The sequence below is a fragment of the Typopeltis vanoorti genome, chromosome 15 (genome assembly GCF_054136105.1).
Source record: "Typopeltis vanoorti isolate ZY-2024b chromosome 15, IOZ_Tvanoo_1.0, whole genome shotgun sequence".
In the NCBI taxonomy this organism is placed as follows: domain Eukaryota; kingdom Metazoa; phylum Arthropoda; class Arachnida; order Uropygi; family Thelyphonidae; genus Typopeltis; species Typopeltis vanoorti.
Genome location: NC_143563.1, coordinates 57,602,159 through 57,618,948, shown reverse-complemented (window position 1 = coordinate 57,618,948; position 16,790 = coordinate 57,602,159). Strand labels below are relative to the sequence as shown.

Genomic DNA, 16,790 nt, shown 5'->3' with positions numbered 1-16,790 from the left:
TAACATGATTTTACAAGATTTTGTAAAAAGATAATTTGAAGCAAAGCTAGATTTTTTAAGGGGGAAAAAACAGTTTTTTCTTTCCTTTCTAATTGTTTTCTGAAAAATCAAAAAGAATTGTATAAATTAATTATAAAATATTTTTTCTTTAATTATTCATTCATGATGCATTTGAATTAAAAGCATGCTTATGTTTGAATATTTTTAGGTAATGGATATCGTTATACATTGCCTTGATCATAATCATTTAAAAATGAGAGGACTATCAGAAACATTTCCAGCCATTTGTAGGTATGTATATGTTACTTCTGTGCATCTTGTATTTTATCTTTACTATTTATAATATTTTTTATTTTATAAATAACTCTATAGTGATCTTTCAATACACAAATCAAATATAAATAACTCTTCTCCATTGCATATAGAATTCATCCCCCATTCACTTCGGATGAAACAAAACAAGCATTAAAACAAATGGAAAATGTTCTGGTGAAGATCTAATTCACAGAATTAATTAAATGGGGAGGAAATAATATCATTCACCATGTCACAAACTTACTAAATCTGTGCCTAGAAGAGGGGAAGATACCAGAAAACTGGAAAAATACTACTCTGATACTGTTATTTAAAAAAGAGGACAAAGAAGAAGTAAAGAACTATAGACCAATTAGTATTCTCTCCTATCTATACAAAATTCTCACAAAAGTAATAACAAACAGGTTAACCCCCTCTTCTAGACTCAAATCAACCAGTAGAACAAGCAGGATTCCATAAAGGCTTTAACACAATTGATCATATTCATGCAGTAAAACAAATAATAGAAAAAGCAGAAGAAAACCAATTGCCTCTCTGTTTATTGATTATGAAAAAGCATTCGATTCCATCAAAACTAATGCAATAATCAAAGCACTCCAGAATCATGGAGTTCCTGGAGAATATATGAACCTCCTCCAGGAAATATACCACACTGCAACAATCCAATTTCACACAAGTAGGAATAAAATATCAATTGAAAAAGATGTCTGACAAGGAGACTCTCTATCACCCAAAATCTTTACAGGAATCCTACAAGAAATATTTAATAATATAAACTGGACAAACCTTGGTATAAAAATTAATAACAGAAACTTAACACACCTATGATATGCAGGTGATATCATAATTTTTGCAAATGCTCCAGAAGACCTATATCATGATAGCAGAAAAGTCGGTCTAAAAATAAATAGAGAAAAAACTAAAATAATGTTTAATCATTTTGTAACACCAAAAAACATAATAATAGAAAACAATTTCTTGGAAAGAGTCTCTTCATATACATACTTAGGTCATCTCATTGATCTAAACTGTGGACTCCAAATGGAAATAAATAGGAGAGTTCAACTTGCCTGGAGTGCATTCAGAAAATTGAAAAGCATTTGTCAAAACAATGATGTCCCACTCTGTTTAAAAAGGAACACATTTAACTAATGTATACTTCCAGTCATCACATATGATTGTGAAATTTGGTCACTAACAAAAGCACAAAATCTTAACAGAAATGAATATATAAAAATATTCAAAACATCTTTCAGAGACAAAGGATATGTATCATGTTTGATAAAAATCCCAAAAATTTGGATGGCACACATTCAGCCCACTTAGTTTTCCAGCAAACCCTGACTTTAGAACTCTCAAGTCAGGGTTTGCTAAGCAATTCTGTTCTAAGCAATTTTTCAGCTTTTGTTGGCTGCTATCCATACTGGTTTGTTGTAATTTATATGTATACTTATATAAGTAATTTTTTGTGTGAACATGTTACTCTCCAACTTAATTTAATTTTGTAACCTAATAGATAATAATAATAACAGGACTCTAGCTTTGATGTAATAAGGTTTTTTTTTTCCATCAGAGATCAGGCCAATAGTTTTAATGGTTGATCAGTAACTTTAGCATGCCATGTAGATTGGTGTAGCTTGTTTCTTTGTATATATGTGTATACTCCAGATGATGACTTTAATGTGAAGGTCAGACTGTTGGTGTTAAGTGTTTATTTTATTTTGTCTGTGTTAAGTGTTTATTTTGGGGTTGGTTATGATTTGTCGATAATTATCGACCAATTATAATTGGATACATTGGTCTTTACACAGCTCTTGTGCAATGGGATTACCATACATTCTTTCCACTCCTGTAGAATTTTCCTGTTCTGACACTCAGATTGCATAGTCTTATTAAAGGAATAGCCAGTTCAGCTGAATACTGTTTTAAACCTGTGCTGATATCCCATCAGTCCCTATTGCTGAACTTTTATTCAGTTTGTGCAGCCCTAATACCTCCTCTTCATACACCTCAGTGTCTTCATCCAGTGAAAAGCTAGCAGTGAGCGCAATGTTGCATATGCCAGGTTAATAGCTTTTAGTAAAATAGGCACTCGTTAGTTGAATAACAACTTCTTCTTCATCTGTCACCCTCACACTATCTGCATTCAGTTATTGTTTCATATTCATTCTTTCTTTTACTTGTAGCATATCAGTAGAATTCTTTGGGGTTATCTTTAGCTTGCAGAGCCAGTTTCTTTTGATACTGAGAATTAGCTTTCTGTAGCACATTCAATCAAGGAAATTCTGACAATCAAGGAAAAGGAGTAGCAGATATAGTATTCGATGCTAAATGAAACAATCAGACTAATCTTCTTGAATGGAAGACAATATCAAGTAGAGTTGTGGGCAAATATCAGAATGGAGAACTGGACAATGAGACTTATTTGTGCCTATGGGCCCACAGAAGGTTCTACTAAGGTAGAAATGGAGAACTTTTTTGAGGCTTTAGAGAAAGCAACTGACACAATGAAAGAGGAAAGTTAGTCCTTGTTGGGGATTTAAATAGCAGAGTAGGAAATGATTGCAGAAGGGAAGCTTGGTGAAGAACAAGCTGGATTTGAGTCAAATAGAGGCTGTCAGGATCAGATTTTCCTTTACGACAAATAGTTGAGGAATCATGGGAATATAACAGAAATCTGTATTTAAGTTTTGTAGATCTGGAAAAAGCATATAACAAGGTGCCAAGAAAGAAGCTATTCAAAATGCTACAGTTATATGGTGTCAATAGAACGTTATATCAAGCAATACTTAATCTTTATTTGAGTTGTAAGTCAGCAGTTAGAATTGAAGGAAGTACAGGGAGATGGTTTGATATTAAATCTGGTGTTAAACAAGGATGTACATTATCCCCTCTGTTATTCATTATTATTATGGATTACATTATGAAGGAAAGTAGTATTAAACCTGATGCAAAATTGGAGATGTTAATCTGAGCTCTTTACTTTATGCAAATAATGTTATACTTCTAAATAAATCCGGTACAAGTTTGCAAGATTCCCTGACTGAATTGAATAACTGTTGTAATAGATATGGTATGAAGGTCAGCAATAACATCACAAAGACAATGAAAATTCACAATGCAGTATCAAAAATATCAAATGCATTGTGAATGGAAAACCTATAGAACAAGTAAAACATTTCAGCTACTAAGGCACGATTTTTAGTGAAGATAATAAATTAAATATGGAAATAGACAACAGAATCAACAGAGCTGGTATATGGTACGAAGTCAACTGAATAAATTTATATGGCATAAGAGAAATTAGTCAAAACAGTAAATTAACTGTACACAAGACATTGTTCAAGCCAATTTTAACTTACGGATCTGAGAGCTGGGTTAGAAATAAAACACTTGACCAAAGACTAGAGACTGCAGATATGACAGTCCTGAGAAAGATTAGCGGCGTAAACAGATGGCATCAATGACAATATCATATTAAAAATGAGGATATTAGGAAAGAACTTGACATTGTTAGCATCCAGGAATGTGTTAGTAGAGCTAATCTCAGGTAGTATGGTCACTTAAAGAGAATGGAGAGGAAAGATTAGCAAAACAAGTGTTCTCTGCCAGGTTGGCAGGAAAAATATCCAGACGAAGACCAAGATATAGGTGGATTGATACAGTAAAAAGTGTCTTATAAGACAGAAATATAAGATTTGATAATTATTTGAAAGTTTTTCACTTGGTTATACTATAAATTAAAGATATCAAGAAATTATATACATGGTTTAATCCTTTATCCAAGTATATAAGTTCTTGGTATCTTTGATTTATAGTATAAAAGTGAAAAACTTTCATCTACCTTTCTCGAATCCAGAGTATTATAATAATAAGTTGAGCTACCTTTTGGCAACTCGTATATAAAAATATGACTTTTGCATTACTTCAACATTAGTATCACCTCACCTGGGTCTGGCTCCCAATGATAAGACCCCCCCCCAAGGGTCTAAACTGGTTGGAATGCTGTTAGCCAGTGAAGCTCTGAGGCTCGGCTGTTGCTGTTTTCCCCTCAGATTAAATATGAGCAGTTCTGCTCGGTGGTGGGGTGAGCCAAACACTGAGAGTTCTCAGTGACAGGGTGAGCCTGTTACTGAGGGGAACAATGCTGAGTTTTGATCCTTCGGGTCACTCATTGTTGGGTGATCCAGGGGATCTCACGAGTTTTTGGAGAGGTAACTCCACACTTAATACAGGGAAACCGGTCTGGGTAGTGACCCTTCCCATAATGCATAGCATTATACATGTTTGCAAGGAGATGTGCTTTGCATTATGGGATACTAAGGTGAATGATGTGAAGTCATACCCCACCTTTGCCACGAGTTGCCCCAGTCCCTGAAGATACTTCAGGCACAAACTTTGTTTGCTTACACTTGGACAAAGGATTAAACCAAGTATATAATTCCTTGGTATCTTTAATTTAAAGATCTGACAATGTGAGTCTTGACAGGTATCAGATTGTTTTGGAGGAAAATTGTAGATTGGAAGTTAGTGGTGATGTAAGGTTTCATGTAGTACTGTCATACCCTGTACATCCCTTATGGGGTACGTGTTCAGGAATTTGATGATGATGATGATTTTAAAAGAGATGAGTGATCTGGATGTGATGCTGGATAAGTACCTAGAATTGTGAGGACACTAGCTAAAATTTCAAGGACAGCATAGAGGACACTGATATGTAGAAGTATGAATGTTTTGTTCTATTGTATAAGGCTTGATCAGGCCACATATGGATTACTGTGCACAAATTTGACTCCTGGTTTTCAAATTGATGAAGAGATATTGTAATGGGTCAAGAGACAATTAACTAAGATGGTTTCTGGCCTCTGGAATGCTGAATATGAATTGAGATAGAGGAATGCAATTTTCAGAGTAGGGTGGGTAGGAGTATTTGGGGATATGATTGAGACATAAATTGTTGAAGGGTTATTACCTGTATAATGTAGATGAGGTTTTTCATCTACATTATACAGGAATGGGTTGGGGTGGAGGAGAGTGTGAATGTATATTAGGTATGGTATGATAAGCTGTGAGAGAGAGAGTGAGTGAGTGGTATCTCCTGCAATGAATCTTTAGACTCCATAGCGGTCTGCTGATGATAATGATGTGAATCAGAATACTTCATCCATTTTCTGATATGTATTTGGTTAATGCATATGGGATACTTATGATAATATTACAATTAAGTTTCACCATTACTAGCTTCCTATGAACAGTTTTCTTTCAAATTAATCTATTTATCAGGGGCCTCTTCCTCTCACTTACAACTCTCCATGTAAAAAATCTACTTCTCACACCCTTCTTCGCCACATCTTTATACAACTTTCAAGGATGGCTTCTCATTCTACCCATCTTAAGATCCATTCTCTTTTAATTCCTTGTGTATTAATCTGATAGAATCCCTTAACCAACTAACCTTTCCTCTCAAATTTTGTTTAAATATCTATATCACCTTAGGTTATCTATACTAACACATTTTTGAATGCTAGTAATGCCATGTTCCTTTCTATGTCTTCCTTTTTATTATGATTTTGATGTTGATGCCAATTCTTTGTTCTCCTAATTTTCTTATTATATACCTTCAAGAGGTGCTCAAGATATATTGATAATATTTTGATGACTGAGTTTACAGTTTAACTAGCTTCCTATCCAAAGTTTACCTTCAAATTAATGTTATTTGTCAGGACTTCAATATTCTCATACCTTGCATTTTGGTCTTCTAAGGCACAACTGACTGCATCAATTCATCTAGATCTTGGCCTTCCACTAGGTCTTTTTAATTTATACTAGTATCAAATACCTGTTTTGTAACCTTTCTTCTCCCATTCTGTCGCAGTAATCTTACCACCTTTTAGATTATCTATGCTCATACATCTTGAATGCTAACAACTTAAAGTTCTTTTCTAATATCTCATTTTTAATATGATTCTGCCCTCTTGATTGCCATCTATTCACTGCTCTAATTTTCTGAGAATGCTCATTAAAGTCTTATCTTTGATCAACTGTGTTGTTTCAAACCCATCTTTCATGTCTGTCTTGTATATTGCTAGTTTTATTTAATTTTAGTATGCCATCATATCTGCATTAAGTAAAGAGTTGAATTTAATATCTCAGATTTTGAGATCAGATTTAAGGCTGTTTTCTTTCATAATGTTATCCAGGATGATTAACTTTGAACATGGAAGGTAAGAGCAATTGAAGAAGTTACTGTTTTCTGAACAAGTTGAAGTAATTGGGCAGGGAAACTAAAATTGAAAAGGTTGAGTATAAGAGGGGGAAACTTATGCAGTGAATGTATATTTGTTGACCCTCATTCGCAGAATAAATTGCAGAATAGAGTGGATAAAAATCGGCATGGGACTACTGAAATTAGTATCATGTATATCAGTTCTAAAGCTGGTACAAGAACTAAAGGGGATCTGCAATTTTTGTATACTAATGCAAGAAGCATTTGAAATAAGAGGGAAGAATTTTTGGCATTAGTCAGTGCAATCTCACCAAAAGTTGTAGGCATTAGTGAAACTTGGCTGACAGCAGAAGATGTGGTAACTGGAATTGAATGTGATGGGTACAGTATTTTCAGGGAGGATGGAGAAGATAGAATATGGGGGGGGGGAGTACTGTTGATGATAGCTGATGAGTCACAGCCAAAGAAAGTAGTATATCAAGAGGATAGACATGTGAATGATAGCTCATTTGAGGCTGTCTGGTGTGAAATAGTGACGAACGCAACCAAATATACAGTTGGTTGCTGCTATAGGTCGGGAGGAGGGGGGGGGGTTGATGTTGAATTCATGTATCAGCAATGAGTGCAAGGTTGGTGATTATTATGGGGGATTTTAATTATGGTTATATCAATTGGAAGGAGAAAATATCACGTGGCAAAAAGGAAATGAGTTCATACATCTTCTACGAGATAATTACTTGAAACAGCACATAACAAGGGACGTGGTGTGAGAGTGTTGGACCTGGTCATTGGTTCAGAGGACATATGCATAAGTAAGGTGTCCTCGTTACCTCCAGTTTGTGAGAGCAATCATGTGGTATTGACTTGGGAGGTAGCAAAATTTGTGGATTTCTTTCTTAAGAAGGGATATATGCGGAACTACAGGTTAGGTAATTATAACAAGCTTTGGAGTGAGCTTATAGCCATCCCATGGCAGAACATATTGCAGGGGAAAATTTTAGCAGTGCATGGGATAAAATCAGCAGGCATCTGAGGAAGGCAATATCAGATTGTGTCCCCATGGTCAGGAAAACAAACAAGATAGGCATTAGATGGATGAGTAGTAGTATCAAGCTTGATCTGCAATAAAAGAAAATGTTATGGAGAATTTACAAGGAGAAAGGTGATCAATACACCCGTGAGCAGTACAAGGCTCAAGCTAGGAAGGTTACCAGCATAGTGAGTAAAGCTAAATCAGATTATGAGAAGTCCTCAGCCAAGGAGATCAAGGATAATCCCAAAGAGTTCTTCCGCTATGTGGCAAGTAATAAGAATGACTTTGGAAGGATGACCTTAGTGTGTGCTGATGGTATCGAGGTGACCAATTCAGATGTAATAGTAGAGTTACTGAGTGATCACTTTTCAAAAGTCTGTCACCCAATGAGGATATCTCTGTACCTGTAGCAATAACTAATGTGAGAATTGAAGTTAAGAAATCTGAGGTTCCTAGTATATTGCAGAATTTAAATGCAAACACTGCTGTAGGTTTAGATGGAATATCAGCTTGGGTGTTGCGTGAATGTGCAAAGGAATTGTCAGTGGATCTTACTTGGTTATTTCAAACTTAAGTTAAATAACCAAGTAAGATCCATTGACAATTCCTTTGTCAATGGATTTGCCTTCCTTTCCTAGGGAGTGGAAGGAAGGCAAAGTAGTTCCTTTGCATAAAGGTGGCTCTAAGACTGCGGAAGTTAATTACAGACCAATCACCATCTCGGGTGTGGTGGTGGTAAAAATACAGAATTCAAGAATGGTGGATCAGAATATGATACTCTATAGGAGCCAACATGGTTTTGTTAAAGGTCGATCCTGCCTTAGCAATTTATTAACTTTTTATAATAGAATGACATCTGAGTCGAACAAAGGAAATGGCTACACAGTGGTACTTCTGGATTTTGCTAAGGCTTTTGACAGGATATCCCATGGAATTCTCTTGTGCAAATTGGAGCAGATGTGGATGGATACTAAACTGGTGATATAGATAAGAGAATGGCTCAGAAAGTGGTGTATGGAGGAGCAGAGTCCAGGATGAGGCAGGTGACCAGTGGTGTGCCTCAGGGCTCTGTGCTTGGGCCATTATTGTTTAATTTGTACATAAATAATATAAGAAATTGCTTGAAGGGAGATATTCAGTTATGATGCAAAGTTGGGTAGCGCAATAAAAAATCAAGCTGATGTTGAGAGTTTGCAGCATGATTTAAATAAGCTGGCAAAATGGGCAAAAGGTAATGGATGTCAGTTCAATGTGAAAAAGTGTAAAGTTATGCATTTTGAAATTAAAAGATTACCAGCTGTGTACTACAATGATGAACGGTGCTCCAAGAGATTGATGAGTCTAGGGACTTGGGGGTGTTGGTGGATAGGAAGATGAAGTTCAGAGGACACGTTGCTAAGGTGTTCGAGATTGCACATAGGATTACTTGGTTATCGAAGAACACACTAACATCCAGAGATAAAGATATTATTATTCCACTTTATAAGGTGTTGATACTTCCACATTTGGATTATTGTTTCAAGTCTGGTCACCTGGATTCCTTGGAGATGAGGAGGTTGTGGAGAGGGTTCAGAGGAGAGTGACTAAGTTGGTGAGTGATGTAAAAAATGCTCCCTACATTGATAGATTGCAGAGGTTGGTTGATAGGCAGAGAAGAGGGGGATGTGATAGAAACATTTAAATTACTAAAAGGTTTTTATGAGATTGATGCAGGGGAAATATTTCAGCTGTGTGATGGTGATGGAAGAACAAGAGGTCATCCCCGGAAATTAAGGAAAAGCGTGGTTAACAAGGGTGTGAGAACAAAGTTTTTCGCCTGGAGAGTAGTGAATGAGTGCAATGCATTTCCTGATTCAGTTGTGAGTTCTGTAAATGAATTTAAGAAGAGATATGATAGATATTGTTTTGATAGTTTGGGTCTCCTGTGATGAGTCTACTGACTCCATAGAGATATCTATAATAATAATAATAATAATAATAATAATAATAACTTCAGAGATAGCATACACTCTTGCTTTACACCTAATTCTCCACTGAACTATTTCATGTCCTGCAATTCTAACTGTAATTCTGAATGAGACATTAGTAAAAACAATATATTATGTATATTGCTCTATATAATATTCCATTTATATCATATAACTGTAGCATTTTGAATAGCATTTATATTGGTATCTTTACCATATATCTTTTTTAAAAATAAAAAATAAAAAAAAAACAGTGCAGGTATTTAAAAGAACATTACGAATATTCTTTTATGTAGAAGTTTTATGACTAAAATAAATGAGACTAAAAAGAATTTTTTATTAGCCATTCTAAATATGAAAATTTATATCAATTAGTTTTGCTTATACAGCTGGTGGCTTCTTCATAGTTTATAAGAAAGCACATAAAAATAGATAAATATAGAATAATTCATGCCGAAAAAGTCATTATAGTGAAAATGAAATTCTAAAAGATTTTCAGATATCATTAATTTAACATTAACTTGGTTTCTTTTCAGAGACTCATTTAAATGGATTAGTGCCATAGATTCTTTGTGAAGCCTAGAAAAAAAGTTTTCCTCTAAATCAGGCATGATGAAAATATCCCAGTTCACTGTATGGCTAGCAGTTGAAGTATAATGGGCCCAAACAAAATTTCCTTTCTTTTGTGCTCATTGTCTCCAAAATGTTCCTTGTTTCTCAAATCAAAATTACAACTTGTCTGGTGGATTGAGTGGTAGAGACAGAGAGTTGTAGAGTAGGTGTCCTCCCTCGATGAGTCTTTAAACTCCCTGGAGGTGTCATATAATAATAATTATTATTATTATTCCTATTGATGATGTTTTAGCTCTAATAAGGTCTAAAACATCATCAATTTCAATTGCTGACTTAAAGAAACATCTGTAGTTCCTTTAAGTTAGCAATTATTTCTTCACTCTCTCAATTCATTTAAACCTGCAATTAATTTCACATTAGAACTAGAGAAAAGTGGTAAATTCTGTTTCTATATGTCCTCATCATAAAGAAACCTGACAATATTGTCTCTTTGCAGGAAGGTATATCATAAGCCTACTCACACTGGATGCCATCTTCATGCTTCTTCCCTTCTATCCTTCTCAAAAAGCTGGGCATTTTCCACACCCTCCAGAATCGAGCAATTTCTGTTTTACAAAATGAAAATCAACTCAAGATGGAACTCCAAATTCTTTCTCATTTATTTGATCTTGGATATTCTTCCAAGAAAACAGTTAACAAGATTTTATTTTCAGACAATTCCTCTCAACATCCAGTAAAGAAATTTATTACCATTCTATACATTGGTAATCTGTCTATTAAGATTGCTACTGTCTTCAAGAATCATAACATCATAGTGGCTTTCAAGCTGATTCAAACTATTCACAGCCTTCTCAAATCTCCTAAAACAGCATCCTCTTTTACAAACACTTTGGAGTCTATAGGGTACCATCTCCATGTGGTTTGGCTTATGTAAGGTAGACAAAACAAACATGTTGGAGATATTGAACTCAAAAAAAATGAAAAATCTGGTCTGGCCCATCATGCTTCAGCTATTAGCTATACAGTGGACTTGGATATTTCTACCATGCCCTATTTAGTAGAAAACTTTTATTCTAGATTTAACAAAGAATCTATGAGAGTAATCCTTCACATGAGTCTCTTAAAATGAAACCAACTTAATGTTAAATGAATGATATCTGGAAATCTTTTAGCATGTCAAATTTTAATTTTTCCAACAGTATCTTCTGTCTTTACTGGGTGACAGCTAACACATGCCACATGACTTTATGTTCGTGATCAATTGATTCATTTCCATTATAATGATTTTTTTCTGCATTGAACATCTGTAGTTATCTATTATAATGAGCTTTCATAAACCCTGAAGAAGCCAGTTGTGTATGAGTGAAACTAGCTGGTGTAAGTTTACATATTTAGGATGGAAAAAAATCATTTTTATTCTCAGCACAGCTCTTTGTTATATTTTCATGCCCCCCCCACTTCTTGTTCTATAAGTAACTATAAAACTATTCATCGTGAACCCACCTTATTCCTTGCCAAATTAAAATTTCTTTTTCAATAACTTTTCCTAGCCTTCCCAAATATGTTTGAAAGAGGTTTTGCAGTGATGTTGGACAAAACATAAACTATGCATTGATGATATTGGAATGATTTGAAGGTGAAGATCTAGTTGTTTAGTGATGATAGAAAAACTGTTGATGGTGATAGTGCAGGAAGATTTAAATAGACTGACAGTTTAAGTGAAATGTTGTGTAGCAAAGTTTAAGATTATTCGCTATGGGATGATAGGATTAGAAGCTATCTAAAGAAATTGATGTGTGAGATTTGTGGGTGATGGTGGACTGGGACCTGAAATTCATTAAACGTATTAGAAAAGTGGGCAAAATAGCTCAAAGGATTACTTGAATGGTGAACAACATATCGACAAGTAGAGATAAGGAGGTTATTCTCCTTTATAAAGCTTTAATAGGGCTACATCTGGATTACTGCTACACCAAGATTTGGTTGTCAGAGTTTTGGGGGGGATGAGGAATGGTTGAGAGGTTGTTATTCTTTTTTAGGCCTTTCCATTATGAGTCTTCAGACTCTACAAAATGCTTGTATAATATAATAAATGGTTTAATAATGCTTGCATAAATCTTACCTGGAACGCTCATTAAAGGCCTCTCTAATTATCACATTTACCATTCATGTTTATTTCACTTTTTTAAAAAAATAAATAAATAAATAAATAAAATTTCCTTGTTATATTAAAAATTGCCCATTAAAAGCTGGTGGCAATTAGGCCGAAGGAAAAACAGTAATCTTGTTTAGAAAAGACTGAATTTAAACTTCCAGTATCATTCACTAACAACTTAATATTTACATATGTAGAGAACCCTATTTGTCTGTTTTCACTATTTTTTAACATGCATGTGGGTTTTCTGTGTTGCTTCACATGTGCCATGTGTTACTTTTTGCAAAATTTACTGCTATCCTTTTAATATTTCTGTTTAGAATAGTTGAATGAAGACTCAGTTAAGGTTAATAGTTTATCCATGGTATGGTTTTTAAACAAAGTGGAATTGTACTTGTTAATTTACCTTGGTTTTCAGTCATCTATTCAGAGAGAATTATGTTCATTATTGGTGTATGCTATAGCAAAAGTTAATTGTACATATATTATTAATATCTGTAATCCTTGAAAAAAAAAATACCAATTTAAAAGTGGCAAAATTATAGGAAACTTAATTATTAATGAATGAGACTGGAATGATACTTATTCCTAAGAGATTAAAAAACTGAAGACAATGTTTATTTCAAAGTAGTATACTTTTGGAAGCTTATTTTATTATTATTATTATTATTATTGCATAACAATTTCCATGAATCCAAAGACTCATCACACCTATCATGCCTCTCCTTGAACACATTTACTGACATAATGCCTCCATCATACTCTAGTAACCCATGCAATTCATTCACCGCTCTCTAAATAATAAATGTAGTCCTAACTCCACAAAAATGCTATTACTAACAACACTTTTACTCAATTTACCTTGTTCTGACCCTCTAGCCAAGTGTTGAAAAATTTCCTCTGTATCATTCCTATAAAACCCTTTTACTAACTTAAACACTGTCATATTCCATATACCTCCTAAGTATTCCAAACTTCATCATCGCTTTGGTCACTAATCTCTGGATCCTCTCCATTACTTCCTTATCTTGAGAAACTGAGGTGACCTGTAATGCAGATGTGGCCATAAAAAAAGCCTTATAAAAAGAATTGACATCTTCCTTATATATGCTTATTAGTGTATTCCACATCCAGATATAGCTATAAAAAAGCCTTATAAAGAGAATTGACAACTTCCTTATATATGCTTGTTAGTGTATTCCTCAATAACCAAGTAATCCTATACATGACCTTGATCATTTTTGCAGTATGTCCTCAGAATTTCAACTCCTTATCCACTAATACCATGCTTCATCAGTTTTTTTTTATTGGAATACAGTTCTGCGAGTGTACTACACTCACAGAATTGTACTACATAACTTGATACAGAATGCATAACTTGATAATTTTCCCACATTAAAGGGGCACCCATTATCTTTGGCTTGTATTGTCTTCCTACTTAAATTATTTTGCAAGCTGTCTACTCGACCGTCATTATCTATTGCACTAAACCAATTTTGAGTTATCAGCAAACAAATAAATTCTCTTCAAAACCTTTTCTATGTGATGTACAAATTAGTTGCAGCAGTCCCAGTACACTAGTATTAATCTGCCTTCTCCTTGAACATATTTCAGATTATGTTCTTTCAAAAATATTTAGATCATTTATTCTCTTTGAGTATTAAAATTCTCAAGTTTGTTATAATGATAAATTAAAAGGCAAGAAAATTTTTGTTTTTATTAGTTCTTTATTAATACTCTTGGATAAATTTAAATATTGCAGCAGTGTCGCTTTGTGTGTGTGTGTGTGTGTGTGTGTGTGTGTGTGTGTGTGTGTGTGTGTGTGTGTGTGTGTGTGTGTGTGTGTGTGCATGCATTCTCTTTCAGAATGAAAATATTAATATGCTGCATGATTTTTCAGGTTTCATAATGTCAGTTACTGTAGCTCTACTCGTCGTATTGCAGTAGGTGCCAAAAATGGTAATCTTGCTTTGTATGAGCTTAGAGCTTCCAAATCACAGGTAATTTACTTACAGAAACTTTTGTTTTGTTTTTTTCCTTTAGCTTTTCTCACTGATACTCAGTTTACCATCACCAACTTTTCTGTTCTTCCCAATGATTTATTTCCTCATATACTTATATTAGTTAATTATTTATAATAGCAAAATGCACATTTATTTTAACGTGTGAAACTTTTTTGTTGAATGAAGAAAAAAATCAGATGAGTTCAAATTGCTTAGTGTCAGTTCTGATCTCTGAAAATTTCTCAATATTTGGATTCACGTTTAAGATACTGAAAGTGTTTATCCACATAAACACTACAATTATATGAGGTGAATGGAACATTATACAGAGCAATACATAGTCTATATTTAAGTTTTCAGTCAGCTGTTAAAATTGAAGGAAATACAGGAAGATGACTTAATGTAAAATCAGGGAGTAAGATAAGGATGCACATTATCTCCACTCTTATTCATCATCTATATGAATCGCATTAAGAAAGAAAGTGACATTAGGCCTGATATTAGAATTGGATATGTCAAACTTAGCTCTTTGCTTTATGAGATGATGTTGTGCTCCTGAACACATCCAGTGCAAGTCTACATGATTCTCTATATAAATTGAATAACAGCTATAACAAATTTGACATGAAAATCAGCAATAAAAAGACCAAAACTATGAAAATAGGCAGAATATAGAAAACTTCAGCTGCATTCTGAATGGAAGGGCTATAGAACAAGTAAAATATTTCAGCTATTTAGTTTTTAGACTGCACTGAAGAGCTGGAAATAGACAACAGAATAAGCAAAGCTGGTATGGTGGTTAGCCCGAGCTGAATAAATTTATATGGAATAAGAGTGAAATTAGCAAAAACACCAAACTAGCAATATACAAGGCAGTGTTCGAACCAGTTTTAAGTTATGGATCTGAAAGTTGGGTTAGAAACAAAGCACTAGATCAAAGACCACAGAGACAGATATGAGGGGTTCTGAGAAAAATTAGGAGAGTGAACCGATGGCATCAGTGGCACAATCATATTAAAAATGAAGATATTAAAAAGGAACGGCATTATTAGCATTGAAGAATGTGTCAGCAGGGCTAACCTAAGGTGGTGTGGCCACTTAAATAGAATGGGTGAGGAAAAATTAGCAAAACATGTTTGATGCCAAGATGCATGAAAGATACCCAGAGGAAGACCATGGTTTAGGTGGATTAATTTAGTCAGAAGTTCTTTAGAAGCATGAAATGTTAGATATGACATTTATATGACATATTCTTGATGAGGACTCATATCAGGAAATTAATGATGATGATCCATAATCTCCTGTGTTCTTAAATTACAAGAATATATATCCAAAACTCCATATTTTCATTGTTTAGTGGTGATATATTTCTCAGTAACCAATTATGACTTGACAATATGAAAAGTTCAGATTTTACAACAGAGCAAAAAATATTTGCTTAATTGCCACTTTTCCAATTCAGGTGAACAGTGTATTAGATTGTATTTATCATTGAAGTAGCTGAAATGAGATGTTAATGGCCAAATCAGAAATACATCTTTAATGAATATGAGCTCAACTTTTGTATTAAAAGCAATATAATTTAGAGCTTTTAGCTGTATCTTCTCACAAGGAATATATATATATATATATATTTCTTGTGAGAAGTAGATGATGGGGATAGGAGAGCAGTGATTACATGGCTAAATAAAAAAAAAAAAAAAAAATTATTAATATTGAGTACATTCAAAATAAGAATAGAAAGAAAAAGATCAGCCCATGTGGGGGACACCTGTAATCCCCCCCATCGGGCGCATCCCCAGGTGACAGATCGGGGAATGCTCTTCATAGTTTACTATGAAGAGTAGGAGGGAAATAAAATACCTCCCGTAGACCAACAGGATAGCACTTTTGTCATAGGTCAGTCTGAGGGCCTCGAAGGTGGCCGCCTCACCACACGACTCAGGTGCTGAAGACTAATCCCCTACGCACCTTAAAACTCTGCACGTTAAAAGAAACAACAAAGAGATAGCTAAACTTCCTAAATGGTTAATGACAAAGTGAGAAAATGGTACATGAGATACAGAACATGGAATGTTAAAAGTTTACATGGTAAAGAAAGCAAATTAATAGATAAATTTAAAAAAATTATCTTCAGTTGGATACCAGTGATGGTGGTCTGGAAGACGGGATAGTAAAAAAAGACTCAGGTTGAGTGAAGGATATGAGAAGAAAAGCAAAGATAAAAAAAAAAAAATATGAGGTCAGATAAAGAATGCCCCATAAAGTTTATCAAAAATAAGGATGGAAATAAGGATTCACAAATCCTGAAGACATCATTGAAAGACAGAAACAGTACTACCAGGAATTATTGGAAGATGCATGTGTAGATGGAGTATATTGCAATGTGGGTTGTGGGTAGGGAAGTTGAGACTGAGCAGATATATGTGTGGTAAGCAGTGATGGAGAAGAAATCACAACCAACACTTGTCTTGGATAGGACTGGTTATAGACCTAAAACTGAATTATTGTGTTTGTT

The 16,790-nt window shown here is 34.3% G+C and overlaps 1 protein-coding gene across 8 annotated transcripts in view; it reads left to right on the top strand.

The window, feature by feature from the left end:
* Positions 1 to 16,790, top strand: part of Rbcn-3B (WD repeat-containing protein Rbcn-3B) — a 717,321-nt gene that overhangs the window by 671,688 nt on the left and 28,843 nt on the right. For all 8 annotated transcript variants that reach the window (XM_090405900.1, XM_090405903.1, XM_090405904.1 and 5 more), the window contains 2 exons: positions 209 to 291; positions 14,170 to 14,269. In XM_090405900.1, coding sequence (XP_090262026.1) covers positions 209 to 291; positions 14,170 to 14,269 — 183 coding nt within the window. The remainder of the gene's footprint in view (positions 1 to 208; positions 292 to 14,169; positions 14,270 to 16,790) is intronic.